At 33.9% G+C, this 27,408-nt stretch overlaps 1 protein-coding gene across 1 annotated transcript in view; it reads right to left on the reverse strand.

The window, feature by feature from the left end:
- The window catches only part of STPG2 (sperm tail PG-rich repeat containing 2), a 1,129,165-nt gene that overhangs the window by 839,584 nt on the left and 262,173 nt on the right, over window positions 1-27,408 (reverse strand). The window contains exon 9 of the mRNA XM_064369406.1: window positions 14,645-14,698. Within this exon, the coding sequence (XP_064225476.1) occupies window positions 14,645-14,698 (54 nt within the window). The remainder of the gene's footprint in view (window positions 1-14,644; window positions 14,699-27,408) is intronic.

The following is a 27,408-nucleotide window of genomic DNA, read 5'->3' on the forward strand; positions in this document are numbered from 1 at the left end:
TGATGCTGAGCTAATTATCCTTTTTTGGTATGTGTGACATAGAATATAGGTGGGATCATAAACTTTTTTTTCACTTTCCTTCTGCTCTGTCCTGCTGCATTTGGAGACTATAAAGCTGAAAACTGTATTTTCTGGAAACTTTCACAACTAGTGATCCAAGTAAGATTTTTTGCTGTTCAAATGCATTTGTTTAAGCTTGAATTTGGAACTGAGTTATGTGAAAGAGGATGCAGGGCATCAGAATTTCCTTGCTGGGGAGAATAGATTAAAGGCAGTGTGACTCAAACTGACAGTTGCAACAAGGTAAAATAACTTGGGCATTTGTCTTCCTGATCAAGTAGCAGCAGCTACGTCTGGGGGCCAGCAGCTATACTGGCAACCTCTCATTTAAACAAGTAAATAATTAATTGTGCAAGAGCAGCAAGCAGTTCCCATGCTAGCCCAGATCTGAGAAGTAGCTTTGGGTACATTCATGAAAGTGCAGCCTAGTATCTGTTTATTGATCCATTTAATATTGACACAAGTCTGTAATATTCTGTAATAAACTTTCTGTATAAGCCTGCCAAAGTGTATTATTTGCTCCTCAACTGTTCATAATCTTTTATCTTTGGCTGCTTTTTTTTAGATAATTTCCTTTTTCTTTGGCATTTTGCTGTCTCATTATGCTGCATCTAGATGTGCATTTTTTACTTATCCTTGTTGGAACTAGCTTCAGCACCACTGAATCTGAGAATTCACATTTTCATTTATATTGGAAAAATGTCAGCCATGACCTCTTCAGATATAATCTCTTCCAAATTCTCAATTAACTCCTTGTGAGATTCTTATCAGATGCATTCTGTAAATTCTCATTCTTTTCTCCTAATGTCTCCATTAAATTTTCCAACTGATTGTCTCAAGCCTGTGAGAGGCATAGGCCCATGGCTGAAATTCTCAGAAAGTTATTTTTTAATTCTTGGAGCTCAGATTCCAAACTAAGGCTCTCTTGTCAAATTTCTATTTTGGCTAGTAAATTTTGCTGGTCTACTTTTCCACACAGAGTATACTCCTTTAAATTTTCTGGGTTTGTGTTGTCTAATTTACAACTCCCCATCTCAGACAACTCCAAGTCTATATCTTTTTTTCCTACATAGCTATTGTAATGTATATCTGAGATCTGTAACTCTCTTAAACCCTCCAAACACAAAGATAAACATAGTGCCAAACCACGTGTTTACCAAGCCAATTTTTAATTGCCTTTTTTTGTTGCCTGATAAATTATTCTCACTTTCTTTTTCTTCTTTTTTTTCCTTTGGAGACAGAGTCTCGCACTGTCACCCAGGCTGGAGTGCAATGGCTCAATCTCAACTCATTGCAACCTCCGCCTTATGGGTTCAAGCGACTCTCCTGCCTCAGCATCCCAAGTAGCTAGGATTACAGGCATCCACCACCACGCCTGGCTAATTTTTTGTATTTTTAGTAGAGAAAGGTTTCACTATGTTGGCGAGGCTGGTCTTGAACACCTGGCCTTGTCATCCTCATGCCTCAGCCTCCCAAAGTCCTAGGATTACAGGTGTGAGCCACCACACCTGGCCGAATATCCTCACTTTCTTTCAAAAGATCATCCTTACAATTTGTCTTATACTTTGTCAAAGCTTTTGTAGTTTCAAAGCTTTTGTAGTTTCAGAAATTTTGAGTTATCAGAGTTTTGTATTTTGAGCATGTGACGTTTCTGAAAAATATGCCTACGGTCAACAAATCTTAGGACTATAAACAAAGAAAGTTTGAAGAGCTCATAAGTTATTTTGCTAAATTGTTTGTTGATGAGTTTAATTGTCAAAAGTGTTACTAAGTCCCCAATACTCTCAGTTTATACACAAACACCTTAATATTATTTTTTAAAATTTAAAAATATATTAGAATAGAATAAATAAATTATATTCAATTAGTTTAGAATTTTAAAACTAAAATTAGCTCTAAAATGCCCTCTAAAATTTCATCTTTATTTATTAATGGAAAAACTAAAAGTTGAAGACTCTGTTACTTGCTCCAGGTCAGAATTAGAGTTGTACAGAGCCCAGGTAGACTAATTATTTAGCAACCCAAGAAGATAAATATTTTGGTGCCTTTTTAAAGAGACAAGCTTTTGACATTTTCAGCATTTAGGTATTTTGATACATTTAAATTTAAAAATACATATTTATTTAGATTAGGGGTTGAATGAAGTTACAGGAAATAAGTGGAAAAGACAAACCTTGATTAGCAGGGTTCAGCCTTTCTTTTTCATCTAGAATGATACATCTGTAATCTTACACTTATATAAGTCTACTCAGCAGCCAAGCTCCTATAGTCAGCCAGACCCTGCAACTTTAGAAAGCAGTTCTGTCATCTACTATTACTCAAACTTAACCTCTGGAAGTATTGTCCTCCCCTCCAATAAGAAGTTAATGAAGTAGTATTTGGTAATTTCCTGAGAGTATTTCAGATAATATAATTTTTAATTTCTTTTCATATATAGTAATGGTTTGAGGCCTCAAATATTTGTTTAGAAGTTGTAGGTCATCTTCCCACCAATAATATGACTTGCTTACATCACTGGTTGGCAGAATCAGGACAAGAGTACAGGTCTTCCATTCGCTGTGGGGATCACTCCAGCATAGAGACCCCTAAGTGTCTCCGCCATAATGGAGTTTGAGCCCAGACACATTTCTCCCCACTGGAGGCAGTCGAGCTGAGGGAAAGAAGGAACTGAAAGAAGCTTGATTTTGCAGAGTTCTATTTCTGGTTCATTGACCTAACACTATGGCTGGGTGAAGGCTGTGTGGTTTTACTAGGCATTGTGTCTTGAAGTTCCTGTTCTGGACTAGTTTTATGACTCTGTTACCAGGTACTCACTGAAGCTTGTGACTATTCATATGACATTTGAAATTGTTACCTTTAAGATTTAGACCTTGGTTTGACCATTGTAAAATGTGATCTTGTTTCTGTGTTTCCGATTATCGGATAAGTAGAAAAGGTAACCTGTTTGTTTTATGACTTCTTGATCAATCTTCATGACAGTTGATTATATGCTTCTCCTTTTACTAGTTTTATCTTGAACCCTAGGCTTGCAATGTTGTAACTTTCCCTTCTCCTTTGTTGTAGTAACCTCACTAAGAGACTTGACGTCAGCCACTGCAGTCTAAAGGGTATATAATGAGACCCTGTGAACAAAATAAATTGCTGATTTGGGCATTGCCTAATTCAGTCCTCCAGACCCCATTTGTCTATCTCTCTTTTCTTCCGCGCACTCTGTCTTCCAGGTATTGGGACCCTCTTGCTGGTCAAGGGACCCCTGGCAGACGTGCCATTCTCACGGACCACAACAATTTGCAATTCAGTGCTCTGTAAATTACATCTTCCTTCATCATTTAAAATTCTACTCAGGTATTTCTTTCAACCAGCATACAATTATTTCTCCTTATGTGCTATCTTATATTTAATATCATCATAATAATGTGATATGTCTTATCATTCAAATATGATGACTTCTCCTGTCATCTCTTAAAATCATGCCATATCCTATGGGATTAAAATTATTTCTCTCAGAAACATAATATGTTATGTTCTTGATAATATGTTCATAGCTAAAGGGATATCTAAGCCAAAAGGTATAGACAGGAAAAAGAAAACTCCTCCCTACACATTTTCAAGAAAATATAATATAATAAAATATTATGACAGAATATAAACTACATATATTACTCATAGAAATAAACATGAATAAACTTAACTCATTTATTTAAAAATGAAATAATTTTTATATAGGTAACAAAATAATAAAATACAAACAATTATATGAACAAAACTACATTGATGAAATAAAGGGATTTTAAAAATCTGGAAAAATAAAAGGATGAGCAAAGATGAAGGTATACCAGGCAAATGTAATCAACATTATAATAAAAAGTCTGTGATCATAATATTATAAAAATTAGAATTCAATCCAAAAAGTATTAATTGTAATGAAGAACATTTTCTGGACTAAAAGGTAATCTACTATGAAGATATAAAAGCTATGACTGCATGCATCAAATAATATATCATTGATAATTATAAAACAAAAATTGCAGGAGATTTGAGAATAATAGGTAGAACCACACCAATAATAGGAGTCATTAAACTGTCATGGTAAGTTTAAAACAGTTCAAATGGTCCCAAAATAAAAAGAGATGTAGAAATAAACAATATACCAATAATATAAATCTTAAGGATATATTTTGAATTTACAGCCTGATAATAGAAAACACAACTTCTCAAACACACATAAAAAATTCACCCCCAAAAAATCATACATTTGATGCCACAAAGAATGTGCCTACATAAAATAGAAATATTACTGACACTCCCTGATTACAATGAAATAAAACAAGAAATTTCAAAATAGAAAAAATAACCATAATGACCTTTCCAACTAAAATTTAAAGAACTTAACACTAAATAGCTCTTGAGTGAAAAAGAAAATATAAACTCAAATTATAAAATTTCTAAAACCAATAATGACAATGAAAACACTACCTTATCATAATACATGGAATATACAAAGTTGTGATTAAAGTCTTAAACACTTAATTAAAGGAAATAATAAAAATAAATTAAATTTTCATAGAAAAGATGTAGGAACAACCAAACAACCAAATAAAGCAAAAGAAAGCAAAGAAAGGAAATGATAAAGGAAAAGGGCAGAAGTTTTGAAGGCAGCGAATTTTTTAAAAATAGTAAACCTAATTTTTAAAAATCAAAATCCTGGTTCTTTGAAAGAATTAACAAAATAATCAGTAGCTAACCTAATTTTAAAAAGAAGGGAATCATAATTTTTTCAAAATAAGGATTGACAGTTGACAACAGGAAAATAATTATTGAATTAGAAGAAATGAAAAAAGTCATACTGGTCATACTAGTCTACTTTTCAGGGCTCTATTTAAATAAATTGGAAACTTAGAAATGAACAATCATATGATTACCTCAGGAATGTTAGAAACACCTTTGACGGATGTTAATAAATGCCTACTCACAATTTTAACAAAAGTATCCAATAAAATAAGAATAAAAGGATACTTTCTTGATAAAAATATATATGCTTAGTTATAAAGTAACCCATTTCACTGAATCAGGAAATGCTAGAGGTATTCATCAGGAAGAGAAAAGGTAAGTGCTACCTCCAATAATATTTAATATTGTACTGAAGGTATTAGCCTAAGCAGGAAAACAACAAACATCACTAGAGGCTTAAACATTTTTAAAGAAGTAACACTGCATCTATTTGCAAATGATATAATGGCACATCTGAAAAATCCTAAAGCCTCAATGATAATAAATAATTTAAGGCCAGGCACGGTGGCTCATGCCTGTAATCCCAGCACTTTGGGAGGCTGAAGCAGGCAGATCATCTGAGGTAAGGAGTACGAAACCAGCCTGACCAAAACAGTGAAACCCCATCTCTACTAAAAATAGAAAATTAGCCAGGTGTGGTGGTGTGTGCCTGTAATCCTAGCTACTAGGGAGGCTGAGGCAGGAGAATCACTTGAACCTGGTAGGAGGAGGTTGTGGAGAGCCAAGATCATGCCATTGCCCTCCAGCCTGGGCAACAAAAGCAAAACTCCATCTCAAAAAATATATATAACAATAATAATAATAATTTAGTAAGGTAGAAGTATACAAAATTAACACACAGAAACAAATATCCTTCACATACACAAACAGTTACCACTAAGAAGAAAACCCTACTTATAACCCTATAACAACAAAGAAGATGAAAAAACACATAAGAATAAGTATTCAAAAAAATCTGAAACACACACAAAAGTTAAAATATTTCTGAAATATGCAAAATTAGATTTCAAAATATGGAAATATATATATCTAATCTGTATTAAATGAATGGGCATCAAAAAGATTACAGATCTTAGGTTAAGTAATAAATTTAATAAAAAAGAACAATCATTTTTATTAATCTATACATGTTGATGCATAGATTCCTATTTTTTTCCTATGTCATAACTCATTACCATTATTACTTAATTTTGATGCTCAAATTATCCCAGATAGTCAGTGGGGGCACCCTCAAGCTAATTCTTGTGTCCTGTTTTCATATTCCAATTATTTTCTAATGTGCACTAACTTTTAACACAGCAAGATATTCCTGTCCTTACACTGAAAGCAGTAATTTATCTAAGGATCTCTGGAACCTTTTAAGTTACAAATAAATTTCAGAACTCAAAGTCTAAGAGCTAGGTATGTTCATTGCTACCGGGACTCTTTCAGCATATGGAGCTGGGAAAAATAATACACATATACATATGTACACACCTATATACCTGTATCTATATCCCCACATACCCACACATACACTGGAATTTTATCTCCAATTCCAATTTAATTCTAGCTTGCTTGCTTGCTTGCTTTCCTTTATTCTTTCTTCCTTCTTTCCTTCTTTCCTTCCTTCCTTTCTTTCATCCTTTCCATATTTTAACTCCTTTCTCTGACAATAAAAAAGTTTTCACTATTTTCAAAATATTTACTCTTTGATTTATTCCTAGATCACAGAGAAAGTAGCTCAAAATTGCTAATCTAAACCACTGTGAAAACCAGACCTTCTAAATACAGTTCAACATTTGTTTTTAGTTCTTTTTCATTTTAGTCTGAAAATACAGTGTTCAAAATTTTTAGATTACCACACTAATATTTTTAATTGCAGAAAATTACACTACAGTAACTAAAATCTCTATTGAACATGAAAGCTTTCTCTCATATGTGTTCTCTTTTAATAAGTAATGTTATACAATCCTACAAAAATATCATATCATATAGAAAAAACAATATGTCAATATGTCATGCCTTTTCTTTCATTTCAAACTACTTGAAAGTATCCTAGTACCAAGATCCTCATATTCTTATATCCAATTGATTTTCCCAGGGACAGAAAGAGAAACAAAAACAAAATCATTCCATTCTAGCACCCTTACCATAGTTGAATTGAAGATATTTTCATCTCTTGCAAAATTAAAATTCCACTTACTAACTGAACACATTAATTATATTACATAAATGGAGTTTTTGAATCAATAAATAGTCTTCGGCTCTAATAAGTTCATGGCGTCTTTTTTTTTTCTTTCTTTTCTTTTCTTTTTCTTTTTCTTTTTTTTATTGCATTTTAGGTTTTGGGGTACATGTGAAGAACATGCAAGATTGTTGCATAGGTGCATACGTGGCAGTGTGATTTGCTGCCTTCCTCCCCTTCACCTATATCTGGCATTTCTCCCCATGCTATCTCTCCCCAACTCCCCACCCCCCACTGTCCCTCCTCTATTTCCCCCCAACTGATCCCAGTGTGTAGTGCTCCCCTCCCTGTGTCCATGTGTTCTCATTGTTCAACACTCGCCTATGAGTGAGAACATGCGTTGTTTGATTTTGTGTTTCTTTTTTTTTAAAGTTTCTGTTACTGAAGTTGATCAAGAAAATTGTATTTTTGAAAAAGTCAAAGTATTTACTCTATATTATTTTTCTCTAATTATGTATTAAAATAAAACAATGGATAAGTAGAATAGAGATGATGAAAGAGAAGCTTAAAACATTAAAATAGCCTTTTTTGCACTGAAGAATTTTCCATCAGAAACAAGAGTAAAGGCAGATATCAAAACTCAATTATATCAGTCAAAATAAAGGGATAATTTAAAGCTTTGATCATCTGAAATGAAAATTAGTTATTTAAAACTCCACTGGAAACACTTTAGGGAACTCATTATTTCCTCGGGTTGACTATTCATGTTCATTATCATTTTAATAACTTATTTCTTCTTGTCATTGCTGTGGTTTTTTCTGTGTTTTTGTGACATACATCAACTTCTCTTACCTCTCAAGTAATTTTTTTTTGCAACTTTGCTCATGTATAATTGACACATGATAAACCTCATATGGTTACAGTATACAATTCGGTAAGTTTTGACGTATGTCACGGGCATAAAACAATCACAACAATCAAAATAAAAAACATTTTCCACCCCTTTTAATAAAAGTTTTCTTATGTTCCTTTGTAATCCATCCCACCTTCCACAGACTTCTATGTGGAAACAGTCATCTGCTTTCTAGGGATGTGTCTAAGTTTGCATTTTCTAGAGTTTTATAAAAATGGAATCAAATACTTCATAATGTTTTGTTTCTGGTTTCCTTCGCTCAGCATAATGATGCTGAAATTCACTCATATTCTTGTATATATCTATATGCTACAGACTGAATGTGCCACTCCCCAAAATTCATACATTAAAGCCCTAATCCCAAATGTCATAGTATTTGAAAATGAGGCCTTTAGAAGGCAATTATGTCATTAGGGTGGAACCCTCATGTTGTGACTAGTGATCACTTAAAAGAAGAGATACGAGAAAAATAATGTCTCTCTCTGCCATGCAAGGGCATAGCAAGAAGACTCCTTGACCTTGAACTTCCCAGCCTCCAGCAATGTGAGAAAGAAATGCCTGTCATTTAAGCCATCCAATTGAAGGTAATTTGTTACAGCAGCCTAACATAAGACATTATATTTCATTTATTTTAATTGCTAATTAGTATTTCCATCATAGAGATATGCTAGTCTGTTGATCATTCACTAGTTAATGAACATTTAGATTGTTTCCAGTTTTTGGTTAGCAATAATGGCTTTGGTTAATAAGACTGCCATAAACATTCACCTACATGTTTTGTGGATATTTGCTTTCATTTCTTTGAATAAACATTTAGGAGTAGAATATCTGGATCTTTGGTAAGTGAAATTTTAACTATTGGACTTTTGAATAAAACTGCCAAACTGTTTTCCAAAGTGGCTGTATACAATTATCTCTTTATATACTTATTTATATTGCAACTACATACATCATTTTACATATTTTTTAAGGCCAAAGGTCTCTGAAAAGCTTGGCTAAGAAAAAAACAAAAAGATCAGAGACTAATGACTTTTAAGAAAAAAAGAACACATTGGGAATTCATCATGACATTAAATTGTAGACAGAATGTATACATAAATGAAAAGGGAAATCATTTCAGATAATATTTTTAAAAAAACAAGTTATTTTCCACAGAATTTTTTAAGACATTAATTCCACCTTTGGATAAAATTTTCCCAGAGGAAAAATTACAGTTATCTTGCTATCCCCAATTCTGACACATCATTTAGAACATAGCAAGGTCATAACAGTGTTTTTCTAGAATTGCAAATTTAGATGAGCTAGTATAAGACACAAATGAACAAAAATTATAATTAGTATGCAAAATATTAAGAACTTATAAAACAAAATGTTTCATACCACAGTTGAGCTCTAATACACAATTTTTATTATTGCTATTTTCCAGCATTGTCTTCAGATCAAGACTGATTTGTCTTTTTTTCATTTAACAGTCATAAATATACAACAAAAAGTTATTAAAGTGCTTATGATAGGACATATTAGAAAGAGAGTTACAACTGAAAAAAATATAAAACCAAAAATGGGCACTGTGAGAAGCAACCTTATATGCAAAATAAAGAGAAAAATTTCATAAAAATGAAAGTAAAAAGACTTCATTAAAAATTCAGCCAGTACACAGTTCGTCTACTATATGGAATATAGCAAGCCATTAAAATAATTATGATTCCATGAATGCAATCTAATCTCAAGTGAATGCTAAAAAGTCTGTCTTCCAATTAGCACATTAGTGGAACTTGCTTAATTAAATCAATTGAATATCAGTAGAAGCCCCCTAAGTATGCACTATGAGACTCATATGAAGAAACAGATGTGATCATGTATTTATAAAGCACATTAGAAAATTGTTGGCAAGTGTTTAATATACAATTTTTTAAATAGCAAATCAAAGGTCTAGAAAAGGTCTTAAATCCTAGTGGAAATGCTCAAATGTGCAAATTCAGATTTTTAAAGTCTACTTGTTAATGCTTCTTTTATAATTTAGCAGTGATGTCTTAAAAGCATATTTCTAGAATTGGATGTGGGACCACAAAAAGGAGTAAATTAATTTTCCAAAAATAAATGCCATTATTAGAAGGTAATTATAAAATCCTCAGAGATATTTATCATTAAATTACATGCTGTTTCCTTTGTTTTCTAGTGTTTAGGGAACTGCTTTACTTTTCTTTGAACATCTTTTCCATACTAATAATCACATACATAAAAAACTAAGGATATTCTACTCTATGTACGTTTTGAAATATGTTAAAAATAGTTTTTTTTTAATTATTTAAAAGAAGGCTGAAACAATTATTAGAATGTATAAATCTCCTTTTTTCTTAGTATTACTATATAAACAATATTTCATTAAGGTTGCATTTTATGCAGATGAGAATTTTGAATATATTTATTTTCTGCAAAGAGACTCCTATGTTTTTGTAGCCTAGAAATAAACAAGAGAGAGTCCAAAAAATTTGGATTAGGTCATAGCAGAATTTTAAAATATAGGTAAGATCTTCCATAAAAGATATTTTACATTTTCAATTTATTTTTATTTATTTTAATTGACAAATAATAATTATGTATATTTATGAGATACGATGTGATGTTTTGATCTATGTATACATTGTTGAAACATTCAATAAAGCTAATTAACAAATCCATCACCTTACCTACTTATCATGTTTTGTGGCAAGAACATTAAAAATCTATTATTTTAGCAGTTTTGAAATGTACAGTTACAACTGTCATCACCATGCAATGTAAGAAATCACTAAAAGTTATTCCTCCAGTCTAACTGAAACTTTGTACCCTTTTATCAACATCTTCCCTTTTTTCAGCCCTCTCCAATATCCCCCAGCTTCTGATAACCACCTCTCTACTCATTTCTATGAAATTCACTACAAGGAACTCAAACAATTCAATAGCAAACAACAAATAACACGGTAAAAAATGGGTGAAGGACATGAACAGACATTTCTCCAAAGAAGACACACAGACGCTGTATTAGGTTTAATGAACTCACAGTTCCACGTGGCCAGGGATGCCTCACAATCATGGTGAAGTGCAAAGGCACATCTTACATGGTGGCAGACAAGAGACAATGAGAATGATGTGAAAGGGGTTTCCCATTATAAAACCATCAGATCTCATAAGACTTATTCACTATTATGACAACAGTGTTGGGAAACCACCCCCATGATTCAACTATCTTCCACTGGGTCCATCCCACAACATGTGAAAATTATGGGAGCTACAATTCAAGACAAGATTTGGGTGGAGACTCAGCCAAACCATATCATTCTACCCCTGGCCCCTCTCAAATCTTATGTCCTCACATTTCAAAAACAATCATGCCTTCCTAACAGTCCTCAAAAGTCTTAACTCATTTCAGCATTAACTCAAAAGTCCATAGTTCAAAGTCTCATCTGAGACAAGGCAAGTCCCTTCCACATGTGAACCTGTAAAATCAAAAACAAGTTAGTTACTTTCTAGATACAATAGAGGTACAGGCATTGGGTAAATTTAGCCATTCCAAATGGAAAAAAATGGCCAAAACAAAGGGTCTGCAAGCCCCATGCAAGTCTGAAATACAGCACGGCAGTCAAAACTTTAAGCTCCAAAGTGATCTCCTTTGACTCCATGTCTCAGGTCACACTGATGCAAGAGGTGGGTCCCCATGGTCTTGGGCAGCTCCACCCCTGTGGCTTTGCAGGGTACATCTTCCCAGCTGTTTTCACTGCTAGCATTGAGTGTCTGCAGCTTTCCAAGTCAACAGTGCAAGCTATCCAAGGATCTACCATTCTGGGGTCTGGAATATAGTGGATCTCTTTTCACAGCTCCACTAGGCAGTGTCCCAGTAGGGACTCTGTGTGGGGACTCACACCCCACATTTCCCTTCTGCACTATGCTAGCAGAGGTTCTCCATGAGGGCCCCACCCCTGCAGCAAACTTTTGCCTGGACATTGAGGAATTTCTATACATCCTCTTAAAACTAAGCAGAGATTCCCAAACCTCAATTCTTGACTTCTGTGTACCCACAGGCTCAACACAGCACATATGCTGCCAAGTCTTGGGGCTTGCACCCTCTGAAGCCACAGCCCAAGCTGTACCTTGACCCCTTTTAGCCATGGCTACAGCAGCTAGGACACAGGTTGCCAAGTCGCTAGGCTGCACAAAGCGGGGGGTCCAGGGACCCCACCCATGTAACCATTTTGTCCTCCTAGACCTCTGGGCCTGTGATGGGAGGGACTACTGTGAAAACCTCTGACATGCCCTGGAGACATTTTCCCCATTGTCTTGCATTGTCTTGGGTAATAACATTTGGCTCCTCATTACTTACACAAATTTCTTGAATTTCTCCTTAGAAAATGGGTTTTTCTTTTCTATTGTATCCTCAGGCTACAAATTTTCCAACCTTGTGTGCTGTTTCCTTTCTAAAACTGAACACTTTTAAAAACACCCAAGTCACTACCTGAATGCTTTGCTGCTTAGAAATTTAAAGGACCTTTTCAAGGAGAACTACAAACCACTGCTCAACAAAATAAGAGAAGACACAAACAGATGGAAAAACATTCCATGCTCATGGTTAGGGAGAATCAGTATTGTGAAAATGGCCATACTGTCCAAAGTAATTCATAGATTCAATGCTATCCCCATCAAGCTACCAATGACCTTCACAGAACTGGAAAAAAAACACCTTAAACTTCATATGGAACCAAAAGACAGCCTGCATAGCCAAGACAATCCTAAGCAAAAAGAACAAAGCTGGAGGCATACTACAAGGCTACAGTAATCAAAACAGCATGGTACTGGTACCAAAACAGAGATATAGATCAGTGGAACAGAACAGAGGCCTCAGAGACAGTGCCACATATCTACAACCATCTGATCTTTGACAAACCTGAACAAAAAAAGGAACAGGGAAAGGATTCCCTGTTTAATAAATGGTGTTGGGATAACTGGCTAGCCATGTGCAGAAAACAGAAACTGGACCACTTCCTGACACTTTACACTAAAATTAACTCCAGATGGATTAAAGATTTAAACATAAGACCTAACACCATAAAAACTCTAGAAGAAAACCTAGGCAAAACCATTCAGGACATAGGCACAGGCAAGAACTTCATGACTAAAACACCAAAAGCACTGGCAACAAAGCCAAAATAGACAAATGGGACCTAATTAAACTCCAGAGCTTCTGTACAGCAAAAGAAACAACCATTAGAGTGAACTGGCACCAACAGAATGGGAAAAAATTTTTACAATTTACTCATATTACAAAGGGCTAATAATCAGAATTTACAAAGAACTAAAACAGATTTACAAGAAAAAAAACCGACAAGCAAACCCATCCAAAATAAAACATACCCATCCAAAAGTGGGCAAATGACATGAACAGACACTTTTCAAAAGAAGATATATATGAGGCCAACAAACATAGGAAAAAATGCTCATCATCACTGGTAATTAGAGAAATACAAATCAAAACCACATTGAGATACCATCTCACATCAGTTAGAATGGCAATCATTTAAAAATCTGGAGACAACAAATGCTGGAGAGGATGTGGAGAAATAGGAACACTTTTACACTGTTGGTGGGAGTGTAAATTAGTTCAGCCACTGTGGAAAACAGTGTGGCGATTCCTCAAGGATCTAGAACTAGAAATACCATTTGACCCAGCAATCCCATTATTGGTTATATACCCAAAGGATTATAAATCATTCTATTGTAAAGACACATGCACATGTATGTTCATTGCAGCACTGTTTATAATAGCAAAGACCTGGAACCAACCCAAATGCCCATCGATGATAGATTAGACAAGGAAAATGTAGCACATATACACCATGGAATACTATGCAGCCATAAAAAATGATGAGTTTGTGTCCTTTGTAGGGATATAGATGAATCTGGAAACCACCATTCTCAGCAAACTGATACAAGAACAGAAAATCAAACACCACATGTTCTCACTCATAGGCAGATGTTGAACAATGAGAACTCATGGACACAGGGAGGGAAGCATCACACACTGGGGTCTGTTGGGGAGGGGCTAGGGGAGGGACAGCGAGGAGTGGGGAGGTTAGGGAGAGATAACATGAGGAGAAGTGCCAGATATAGGTGATAGGGGTTGGAGGCAACAAACCACTTTGCCATGTATATACCTATGCAACAATCCTGCATGATCTGCACATGTACCACAGAACGTAAAGTACAAAAAAAAAAAAAAAAGAAATTTCTTCTGCCAGATACCCTAAATCATTTCCTTCAATTTCAAAGTTCCACAAATATCTAGGGCAGGGGAAAAATGCTGCCAGTTTCTTTGCTAAAACATATCAAGAGTCACCTTTACTCCAGTTCCCAACAAGTTCCTCATCTCCAACTGAGACCACTTCAGCCTGGATTTCATTGCCCATATCATCATCAGCATTTTGGTCAAAGCTATTCAACAAGTCTTTAGGAAGTTCCAAACTTTCCCAAATTTTCCTATCTTCCTCTGAGGCTTTCAAACTGTTATAACCTCTGCCTGTTACCCAGTTCCAAAGTTGCTTCCACATTTTCAGGTATCTTGATAGTAGTGCCCCACTCTACTGGTACCAATTTACTGTATTAGTCCATTTTCATGTTGCTGATAAACACATAACTGAGACTGAGTAATCTATAAAGAAAAAGAGGTTTAATGGACTCACAGTTCCACTTGGCTGGGGAGGCCTCACAATCATGGTGGAAGATGAAAGGCACATCTAACATGGCAGAAGAAGAGAGAATGAGAATGACACAAAAGTGGTTTCCCCTTATAAAACCATCAGATCTCATGAGACTTATTCTCTATACCATGAGAACAGTATGAGGAAAACTGCTCCCATGATTCAATTGTCTCCCACTGGGTCTCCCATAAAACACATTGGAATTATGGGAGCTACAATTCAAGATAAGATTTGGGTAGGGACACAGCCAAACATATCAGATGGCCAATAGGTACATATAAACATTTTTGATATCTCTAATCACCAGAAAAATGAATGCTAAAACACAATGAGGGATCATCTTATACCTGTTAGAATGGTAATCAAACAAAAGACAAATGATACCAAGGTGGAGAAAAGGGAATGAGTACAGCCATTACAAAAAAATAATGTTGAAGTTCCTCAAAATACTACAAATAGAGTTACCATATTATCCAGCAGTCCCATTTCTGAGTATATATCTAAAGGAGCTGAAATTGTTATGTTGAGGAAATACCTGCATGCCTATGTTTTTTGCAGTATTATTCACAATAGCTAAAATATGGATTCAACTTACACGTCCATCAATGAACAAAAGGATAAAGAAAATGGGGTACATATGTAGAATGCAATATCATACAGTCTTCTAAAAGAAGGAAATTCTGTCATTCATTACAACATGGATGGAACTGGAAGACATTATGCTAAGTGAGATAAGCCAAAAACAGAAAGACAAATAATGTATGCTCTCACTTATATGTGAAATCTAAAAGATCCTTAATGTTTTGTATCAATGGCATCAAGTTCATTAGGAGCTTCTCATTTTGCATGCATAGATATTTTTAATAATAAAAAAAAGCAGAGCAGGCAAAACAGTAATTGGCAAAGACAGAGGAAGTATGCCCAAATAGGAAGTAGTACAGAATGAAAAAAGATTGTCTTCACACATCATGAAAAATGCCAAATCTATCTCATTTGGAAGCAGCAGAGTATAGAAAATAAACCCTTGAGAAGGGGATCAGAATTCCTGATATCTAGTTCAGGCTCCATTACGATATAACTGGAACACTAGGGAAGTCCCCAAATTAGATACTCCTATGTTAAAAATGATCTTGGTGGTTAAGAAAATATGTCCTTTAAGAATTGATCATATATGAGGTAGATAAAGACTTGATATCACTAGAAATCATTTCTAGGAAATTCAAATTACCCACTTCAGCTAAAAAACATTTTTTTTCCCTAAGCATTTTTGCATGCTGGCAAGAGCAGCCTTCAAGAAGAAAGGGAATGTATCCAAATTGAAGAGCAGGATTGAATATGTCACACACTTAGGAGTAACTATGGCATACATCCACCAAGACTTCCAATTCCAATTCAGAAGGATGTTTGCATTTTTATTAACATAATTTTAATATTTGAGAGCTTAAAATATTCTTTGTTATTGCTGCTATTCTCAAACTGTTTTACTATAAAGATTATTCTTAAAAATGAAAGGATTTATTTATCAATTTTGAAGAAAATAAAAGAAAAGCAAAACTGAAAAGATAGCCAGTGATCTCAGTCACAAAGAAGTCCCAGAAAATAAAGGAAGTGGGTATACATGTAAGGGAAAAAAATGGGATCTAGTCCCCTGGATCTGTTAAAAAGTAGTTAAGAGCACAAAGTGAATGAAATAAAGGTCTGAGAAGAGCCCATTAAGTCTTAAAAATTAGAAGACAAAATAAAAAGCTTCTTCTCTGACAGAAGTTACCTAAGTCAGCCCTCTCCTTTTTATAAGAAATCGTTTTCTGATATTTTCTATAAGTCATTTAATGTTTTTACCCCTTAATTTTCTCATTCCTAAAAGGTAAAAATGTTACTTTAAAGTTCCCTAAGGTCTATTCTATCTATAAAATGCTATTATTTTAGTAGTTATTCTTCCCTTAAACACTCATTAATATGACCTTGCAAATGTATTTTCTATACTTTTGGCTAATATTCTTTCAGGAAGTAACCAAAGTCATAAATGGGCAGGTAAGGAAATATCTCAGAGTTTAAAATATTCCTATGGTCATAAATAAAATGACAGAAGATTCTTTGGGAAATGACATAAATAATTTTCTGGCTCATTTACTATGAGAAAATAACATTCAGAAACAAATTGTATGGTTTAAAAGACTGGCTTTATCAGAGAAGATTTACACTGAAATATTTCCTACTTAAGTGCACTTTAAAATGCTACATCATAAAAACTCCTCAGACATATACTTTTCACATCACTCTGGTTTCAGCCATCATTATCCAACATAAACATTACTAAAATAATATCCTAATAGTACGCCATCATAATCTCCAAATCTGTTCACCCTTGGTTAGTCAGATTTAATGTTTTAATGTCAAAACTAACTTTCAGCATCTATTTACAGCATACAAAGCTGGAATGAGTGTTACTACTATCCTAACAACAAGAACAAGCCAATAATCTACATGACTTTAATTTTTTCTCAAACCTATGGAAGAGCTGATTTCAAAGAGCAATAAATTAGCCTGAAATTTAATGAAAGGCAGGTGCCCCCCCCAAAAAAAAGACACATCACAAGCACTAATTTATCTGGGGTGCAGTATGGGAGGGTGATGAGAAACACCACATAAGCTTATATGAGAAATTTTCAGTGGGTTCCTTAAGACTAAGTGTAGGCTAGTTAGTGTAAGAATATGGAATGTCAGGGACCTGAAGATACAAGGAGAATCAGCACTACACTATGGACTGTATGCTCACAAGGAATATTAGGGACAGGGTGGAAAAGCATTTCTCATGGTGTAGACCTTGAGGAGGGAAGTAGCTGCCACTGTGAAACAAGCAAAAACTCCACCACCCAGATCATTCTCCCACATGACACAAAAGACTCAGCCTACAGGAAGAAAGGCAGTAAACCATGTTGCCTCCAGGGCACAGGTACAGATCCCTTATGGCTGAAGGAAGGTAACTTTTGAAAAAAAAAAAAAAAAAACTCTCCTCTGAGAGAGGATTGATAAATGACACCATTTTTGCAGAAGTTTAAAATGACTGTGAAAGATGCAGCCAGGTACCCAGGGACATTGATCTGACTAAAACTAAGGCTAAGCCAGGACAATGTAGAATATCCATCCCATGCCCCTCATGCCACTGGCAAGACCTAAGTTAGAAGTAATATGAGGCATAGACTAAAACTGAGGGTGGAAAGAAATATTGAAGAAAAACCTTCTGGCAACAAAAAGTCACCCAAAACTGCATTGGAACCAAATCATTTTCTGAGTGAAAGAAAGAACAATTTAAAAAGTCACCCAAAACATAAGGTAATGATGAAGCTAGCAATGCACTGAGGTAAATTCCAGCAACAACAAGCCAAGCCTCCAAACCAACTCAAATACCGAACAAGACTGACACAACTCTCCACATTGAACCCTATCAGAAGAAAAGATTAAATCTAAACATAATTATTTTGTACTTTATTCTCTACTCTGCTACACACTATGTCTAGTTTTCAACCAAAATTTATGAAACACAAATGAATTCTTTTAAAGTATCTAAACATACAGACCACACACAAACACACACGTACACACAAAGTTATCAAGAGAGAAAGCAAGCCAGGCATGGTGGTTCACACCTGTAATCCCCACACTTTGGGAGGCTAAGGTGGGAGGATCACTTGAGTCCAGGAGTTTGAGACCAGCATGGGCAACATAGGGAGATGGGCAGGGGAAAGGGAGGGAGAAGCGCTTTGCACATTCATGGGTAATTAATTGCAAGGAGTACACAGTAAGTTTTAAAGAGACTCAACCAGTCTGGGCCCAATGAACTCTTACGAGCTGAAATGTGTCTCCCCAACATTTTTATGTTGAACTTAACCCTAACCCTCAGTACCTCAAAATGTGACGATATTTGCAGATCAGGCATTTAAAATGGTAATTAAGTTAAAATGGTGTTGTAAGGGAAGGCTCTAATCAAATATGATAGGTTCAAAATAAGGTTCTTTTCATAAAAAGAGAAAAAGGACACAGAAAACAATATACAGAAGAACCATGTGAAGACACTGGAAAAAAGATGACCATTGAAAGCCAAGAAGAGAGGTCTTAGAAGAAATCAATCATGACTACACTCTGCTCTTGCACTTCTAACCTCCAGAATTGTAAGAAAATAAATTTCTTTTGCTTAAACCAACTACTCTGTGGTATTTGTTCTAGCAGCACTAGCTAACTAATACAAAGCCAAAGCTTCATTTTGGGACATAGCCCTACATTGAGTAAAGAACAAAAGAAACAAAGAAAAAATAAGGTCCAACAAAAGAAGAGTCTAGAAAAAAGAAGGGTTATAAAGCTAAGAAATTATAAAAAAGACAATGGAATAGTTTAAAATACTTCTATAAAACAACCAGAGAAGAAACCTTAGTGTTATAAATTAGAAAAGTTTTTTTGACCCACCTCTTTCTTCTAAAAGTTCAAATTTCGTACAAAGAAACCAGATTGTCACAGAAACCTACATAAAGATATTAAGAAACAAAACAAGATGCAGAAAAGCATCACTACAGACAAAGACAGGCTTCTAGGAAAGACATAATAACAAAACCAATTTAAAACTGTACCCCAGTACATGTCTGGGTTTGGTCAAAAAAACAGAGCTACTAAAGGTACTACAAAAATGTAAGGTTTAATATAGAAATTAGAGCTTACATCAATGTTGTAAAGTCTGGACAGTGTACATGTAGAAGATTCCAGTCAGTGAACAGGAGAAACAGTAACTAACAACTTCAGCCTGAAACCCTGGAGTTTGTGAAGACACCAGAAGTCAATAACAGTGAGAACACAGAATAAAAAGTGAGAGACTGCTGAGTCCACCTACCACAACTATAAAATAAAAATACATAAAATGATCTCTAATGCCACCACAACTGGGCATCATGACATCCCCAGGATAACAAAGTCAATTTTACTTCCACTTTCTAAATATCATGTGATACCATAGTCAAACTCTTACCTACAGACAAAGAGAAAATAGAATTGTGAAAAATGTTATTTTCCAGCCTAGTAGAAAATATTGGTGATGCTCAGTTGACCACATAAAATGCAGAACACCTAGTATTCAAAGCAAGCTAAAGAAAATGGTATAATATATAAAAGAACAATATACCATTTGCCATTGAACAACATGGGTTTGAATTGTACAGGTTCACATATACACAGATTTTTTTCAACCAAACACAAATTGAAAATACTATTCATGGATATAAATTCCACAAATACAAAGGACTATCATTTGTAAAGAGTTTCTATAAGACCAATTGTGGGAATTGAGTACCCATGGATGTTGGTATATTCACGAGGTCCTGGAATCTATCCCCCATGCATATTGAGGGACAACTGTAAATCAAAATTAGCAAAACTCATAAATAGCTTGAGAAAACTCAAGAAAAGTACAAAGATAAAGACTATTTAAGCAGAGAAGAATAAGCTTAAAGAAACAAAAAGATAAACATGACACAAAATGTTCTAAGATTAAAATGAAGTCAATTTTTCAATATTAAAAAGAAACGAAAAAAGTATTCAAGGTAAAATGATAAAAATATGCAATAGGCAAAGATCAATGTGCATATATAAAATAAATAAAGCAGTAGAATAGAATGCATACTAATACTTATAATTCAAGAAAATCTTCAGGAAAATAATTTATAACTACATATGTAAAGAGCATAGAAATCACCTGGGAAAATCATTCCAGAGTGGCAAAATCAAAGTGTATTCTAGTAGAATTACTGAACTTTATAGAAAAAAATAATAATTTAGGAATTTAGGCAAAAAAGACTAAATTAATTAAAAGAGAATTTAAAAAAAACACATTTATTTGACTTTTCAACAGTAATGCTTTATGCCAGTAGAAAACACACTAACATTTAAGATAGTCAAGAAGAGGAACATGAACCAAAGATTTTACATGCAGCCAAAATTATTTTAAATTAAAAATGCAATCAAATGTGTTGTCAACATGCAAAACTAAGGAAATAAAATCCTTGTGAGCACTTCTACTAAAGAACAGGTTTCAAAAAGCCAAAATAAATGGAGATGCATCCACATATAAACAAATGGAAACCTGTAAATATATGTTTCTAGAAGAACTCAAACTAAAGAATAATTTTAAGGAAAAGACATATAACATTTTCTCAGTACAAAAAGGATAATAATGTGAAGTAATACATGTTAGTTAGCTACAGGATAGGAGATTTGGTGTTTTAGTCTTCAAAGTAGTTCAAGCAATGCTTGCCCTCCCTCAAAAAGAGTTGGAAGATAAAATTTTAAGAAATCTAATTAATTTGAAATACATTAGAAGATAAAAGGAAAATTAAAGAAATAAGGAACTATTAAAAGCAATCAATTTTTCTAGATTGGTGGAATAATTCTGAAAAGAGTAATCTGTTTCTAGATAACTTTTTTCTAAGCATCTCAAACCGACAACTACTCACAGAGTTCTTGTGAGTTACCATGATAATCCTGAATGTTTCTGTCAATATGAAGAAATGCAGCAAAAAATCAGGTCTAGCAGGATTACCATGACAAGACCACTAGGAGAGAGACTGATGGGTGAAGGTATCTTAAAAGGGTCTGTAAAAATGCGATCATATCTAAAAACTAGAAAACAAAATAGAGCATTACCACTCGTAAGACTTACCAACACCAAATTTTTTTTAATTTAATTATTTTTTAAAATAGTAAAAAGCATGCTAGCAAAATAACAAGTCCTTATGATTCTTTTGAAGGCCAGAACTTCTCAAATGTTGCATCAGTAAAAAATTATTTCATTTAATTATTATTTTAAAATCCAAATAAGAATGATAAAATTAGCTTAAAAGGCAGCCCACATTTTATACAAAGAAAACTGAAATTAATATTATTCTATTAATAGTACTCATGAAGATCAATATATAAAGCATTGACATAAGCATATCCTATTCACATACTCATCACAGAAAGTTGCAAGTCAAATATGTGACTTCTGTTTGAATGTCTCAGGGCAACTATAACTAACATTTATACTGAAGTGAAAATAAGATTTTTAGCCAATGCACTCTCATATAGAAAACGAGCGTACTCTCAAAGGAGGGAAAACATTTACTAAAGAGTCATACCAATTTCTGATTTGGGTGAGGAATATAGTACAGATAACTCTAGTTTATTAGTTGCTTTTTTAATCTCTCTCATTTTGGAACTAAGCTATTAGCACAAACTGCTTTGACATAATGTTGATTTTCATTAAATTTAGAAAAAAAGGGTATTCAACATAAAAATGTTAATCTACTTTCAAGCCATATGACTAAAAGAGTTTCTTCTAACTATATTCATTTTGTTTCATCTCAATTTTATAATAGTAGCACTCATTAAAGTCTAGATAACTAAAGTCAGCCAATGATTGTACTACAAAATATTTATTTTAAAATGTTCATTGCTAAAATATATAATAAAAAGATCCTTTAATAAAAATAATTGTTGATACTATGTTAAATAAAATAGAAAATTAATAGTTTTATATAAAACCATTCAGTATGTTCACCAGGTAAAACAAAAAAAATGGATTATGTGATAACTCAAGATAATAACATTCTACAAAAGTCAAATTTATTAAGCTGTATTATACAGAAGATCCTGAAATCTACCCCAAAGATCCATCATTTTCTGATTTATACAGAACACTGTTTTGCCTTTACTAGATTTATGGATATTGATTGGTTGAGAGGATTTAAGAGACAAAAGTAGTAAAACATAAAAACTACTTAGACAAAGTCTCTATTAATGCTGCTAAACTTAATTCAGGTATATGTTTATGTCTGTTAAAAAGATCATCCATTTTTCAAATTGCAAGATACTTAAATTTGGTTACAAAGAGTCCTAATAGTTTTTTAACTTAATATATGATTTCTTACCTGAAAACAATCTGATATCCACACTGAATCTGATAAAAGAAAAAACTGACACATAATATGGAAGCACAAGTTCAAGAGGAAAAAAAATGTACTTTATAATCTAAATTATCTAGCTGACACTTTAAAAATTACACCTGTAATACTTGCAATCTCAGCCTCTACAAGAAGGATAATAAATAGAAGACAGTCATCTAAATAAAGCCTTGATCAATTTAAAAATATGATCATCACATTTGACCTGGACAACATTTTAATTCACATTAAGTACGTAATACTAGTATCTTACCTGATTTAGCCTAAGGGGTTGTGGTTTCATGAGTAACTTAATAATAGAGAGCCAAAATCTGACTTTATGTAATCCCTGACTCAAGTTAGTTCTTATGCCCCAGGCAGCAACAGTGATTGTGGGTCCGAGTCAATGATAAGTGTATCTTGATATTCTTGGACTATATTCTTTCTAAATATGCTAGAAAAGATGTTTGTGATTTGCATGTGAGAGGTCTCCAGGTCAATCAGTAACTTTCTACGTTATTTTCTGTCTCCAAGAGACTACCTAATACATAAAGACTCACATAAACTTAAGGTAAAGGGATTGAAAAAGATATTCCATGTAACAACAGTAAAAAGGCAAGAAGGGACACTGTAAAATAGGATTAGTCCAACAGTAGTAGTCACAATCCTAAATATATATGCACCAAACACTGGAGCTCCCAAATTCATAAAATGATTACTACTGGTCCTAAGAAATGATATAAATAGCAACACAGTAATAGTGGGGGACTTCAAAACTCCACTGACAGCTAGACTATACAGGTCATCAAGACAGAAAGTCAACAAAGAAACATTGGATTTAAACTACACCCTACAATGAACGGACTTAACAGATATTTACAGAACATCCCACCTAACAACTTGAGAATATACAGTGCATGAAAGATTCTCCAAGATAGACCATATGATAGGTCACAAAACAAGTCTCAATAAATTTAATAAAGTTGAAATTATACCAACTATTCTCTCAGACCACAGTGCAATAAAACTGGAAATTAACTCCAAAGAAACACACAAAACTATATAATTATATAGAAATTAAATAATCAGCTCTTTTTTTGTTTTTTTTGTTTTTTTTGTTTTTTGAGATGGAGTTTCGCTCGTTACCCAGGCTGGAGTGCAATGGCATGATCTTGGCTCACCGCAACCTCCGCCTTCTGGGTTCAGGCAATTCCCCTGCCTCAGCCTCCTGAGTAGCTGGGATTACAGGCACGCACTACCATGCCCAGCTAATTTTTTGTATTTTTAGTAGAGACGGGGTTTCACCATGTTGACCAGGATGATCTCGATCTCTTGACCTCGTGATCCACCCGCCTTGGCCTCCCAAAGTGCTGGGATTATAGGCGTGAGCCACCACACCCAGCCAATAATCAGCTCTTAAATGATCTGTGGGTCAACAGTGAAATCAAGATGAAAACTTAAAAATTATTTGACCTGTATAATAATAGTAATACAACGTGTCAAAACCTCTGGAACACAGCAAAAGTGGTGCTAAGAGGAAAGTTCATATTACTAAATGCCTACATCAAAAAGTCTGAAAGAGTACAAATAGACAACCTAAGGTCACACCTCAAGGAACTAGAGAAACAAGAACAAATAAAACTGAAACCCAGCAGAAGAAAAGAAATAATCAAGATCAGAGCAGAACTAAATGAAATTGAAACAAAAAACATAAAAGATACATTAAACCTAATGTGGTTTTTGAAAAGATAAACAAAACTGATAGACCATTAATAAGATTAACCAAGAAAAGAAGAGAGAAAATCCAAATAAGCTCAATTAGAAATAAAATAGGAGATATTACAACTGATACCACAGAAATACAAACAATCATTCAAGTCTACTCTGAACACCTTCATATGTACAAACTAGAAAAACTAGAGGAGATGTACAAATTCCTGGAAATTTATAAGCCTCCTAGATTAAATCAGGAAGAAATAGAAACTCTGAAGAGAACAATAACGAGTAGTGAGATTCAAACAATAATTTTTTAAAATGACCAAAAAAAAGTCCAGGACTAGATCGATTCCCAGCTGAATTCTATCAGACATTAAAGAAGAATTGTTATAAATCCTGCTGAAACTATTCCCTAAAATAGAGAAAGAGAAAATACTCCCTAAATCATTCTGTGAAGCTAGTATCACCCAAACACCAAAACCAGGACAGGACATAACAAAAGAAGAAAACTACAGAACAATATCACTCATGAATATAAGTGCAAAAATCCTTAACAAAATGATAGCTAACTAAATCCAACAGCATATTAAAAAGATAATATATCATGATCAAATTGGTTTCCTACTAAGGATTCAGAGTTGGTTTAACATACACAAGTTAATAAATGTGACACATCACATACATAGAATTAAAAACAAAAATCATATGATCATCTCAATAGATGAAGAAAAAAGCATTTGAAAGAATACAGCATCCCTTTAAGATTAAAATCCACAGAAAAATCAACACAGAAGGAACATATATAAAAGTTATCTATGACAAACACACAACCAAAATTATACTTAACAAGGAAAAGTTGGCAGCATTCCCCCTGGGAACTGGAACAAGACCCATTCTTACCAATTCTATTCAACATACTACTGGAACTCCTAGCCAGAAAAATCAGATAAGAGAAAGAAATAAGGATATCCAGATCCAAAAAGAGGATATCAAACTGTCACTGTTCAGTGATACGATCTTATACCTAGAAAACCCTAAAGACTCATCCAAGAAAGCTCATGGATCTGAAAAATAAATTCAGTAAAGTCTCAGAATACAAAATAAATGTACACGAATCAGTAACAATGCTATACACCACCAACAACCAAGCTGAAAATAAAATCAAGAACTCAATCTCTTTTAAAACAGCTGTAAAAAAATAAAAGATTTAGGAATATACCTGAAAACAAGGAGATAAAAGATCTCTATAATGAAAACTATGATAAAATCAATATTGTGAAGATGACCATACAGTCATAAGCAATCTACAGATTCAATACAGTTTCCATCAAAATACCATCACCATTCTTCACAGGACCAGCAAAAACAATCCTAAAATTCATATGGAATGAAAAAAGAGCCAGCATAGCCAAAGTCAGACTAAACAAAAAGAAAAAATCTGCAGTAATTACATTGTCCAACTTCAAATTATTGTACAAGGCTGCGGTTACCAAAATAGCATGGTACTAATATACAAATTGACATGCAGATTAAGGGAACAGTATAGAGAACCTAGAAATAAAGCCAACTGCTTACAGACAACTGATCTTTAACAAAGCAAACAAAAACATATTGTGGGAAAGGAAACGTTTTTCAACAAATGGTGGCAGGATAACTGGCAAGCCACATGTAGAAGAATGAGAGGATCTTCATCTCTCACCTCACACAAAAATCAACTCATGATGGATCAAAGACTTAAATCTAAGACCTGATACTATAAAAACTGTAGAAGATAACATTGAAAAAATTATTCTAGACAATGGCTTAGGCAAAGAGTTCATGACCAAGGACCCAAAGCAAATACAACAAAACATTAGATGGGACTTAATTAAACTAAAAAGCTTCTGCACAGAAGAGAAAGTAATCAACAGAGTAAATAGATAACCTATAGAATGGGAGAAAATATTCACAAACTATGCTTATGATGAACTAATATCCAGAAACTACAAGGAACTCTAATAAGCAATAAAAAATAATAATAATCCCATCAAGAGTGGGCAAAGGACAGGAATAGATAATTCTCAAAAAAAGATATACAAATGGCTAACAAACATGAAAAATGCCCAGTATCACTATCAGAGAAATGCAAATGAAAACCAAAATGGGATAGCATATTCCTGTAAGAATGGTCACAATTTAAAAAGCAAAAAACAATAGATGTTGGTATGGATTTGGTGAAAATTGAACACTTTTACACTGCTAGTGGGAATTTAAACTAGTGCAACTACTATGAAAAACAATATGGAGATTCCTTAAAGAACTGAAAGTAAAACTACCATATGATCCAGCAATCCCACTACTGCATGTCTACCAAGAGGAAAAGAAGTCTTCTTATGAAAAAGACATTGAACACACATGCTTATAGCAGCACAATTCACAATTGCAAAAATATGGAACCAGCCTAAATGCCCACTGACCAATGAGTGAATAAAGAAAATGTGGCATATATACAACAAGGAATACTACTCAGCCATAAAAATGAACAAAATAATGGCATTCACAGCAACCTGGATGGAGGTGAAGACCATTATTATAGGTGAAGTAACTCGGAAATGGAAAACCAGATATTGTATGTTATCACTTATAAGTGAGAACTAAGCTATGAGGACCTAAAGGCATAAGAATAATATAATAAATTTTAGGGACATGGGGGGATGTAGTGGAAAGAGGTGAAGAATAAAAGACTACACATTGGGTAAAGTGTGCATTGCTCAAGTGACAAATGCCCCAAAATCTCAGAAATTATCACTAAGGAACTTGTCCATGTAACTGAAAACCACCTGTTCCACCAAAACTGTTGAAATAAAAATTTTTTTAAAAGAAAAAAAAATTCATGTGATTATGATCGTATGTATATGGCACTGGATTTTATTTGCTTATATTTTGTTTAGAATATATACTATCATCACATTCTAAAACTGTATCCTTCCATTCTTACTCTATTTCCTTTACCCTCTCTAAATAAATAAATTCTGAATAAAACAAAGAAAGGACTAATATGAATTCTTCTCAAACTACTTCAAAAACAGT

This window comes from Aotus nancymaae, unplaced genomic scaffold (genome assembly GCF_030222135.1).
Source record: "Aotus nancymaae isolate 86718 unplaced genomic scaffold, 86718_ANA_hifiasm-v0.15.2.pri h1tg000006l, whole genome shotgun sequence".
Lineage (NCBI taxonomy): Eukaryota > Metazoa > Chordata > Mammalia > Primates > Aotidae > Aotus > Aotus nancymaae.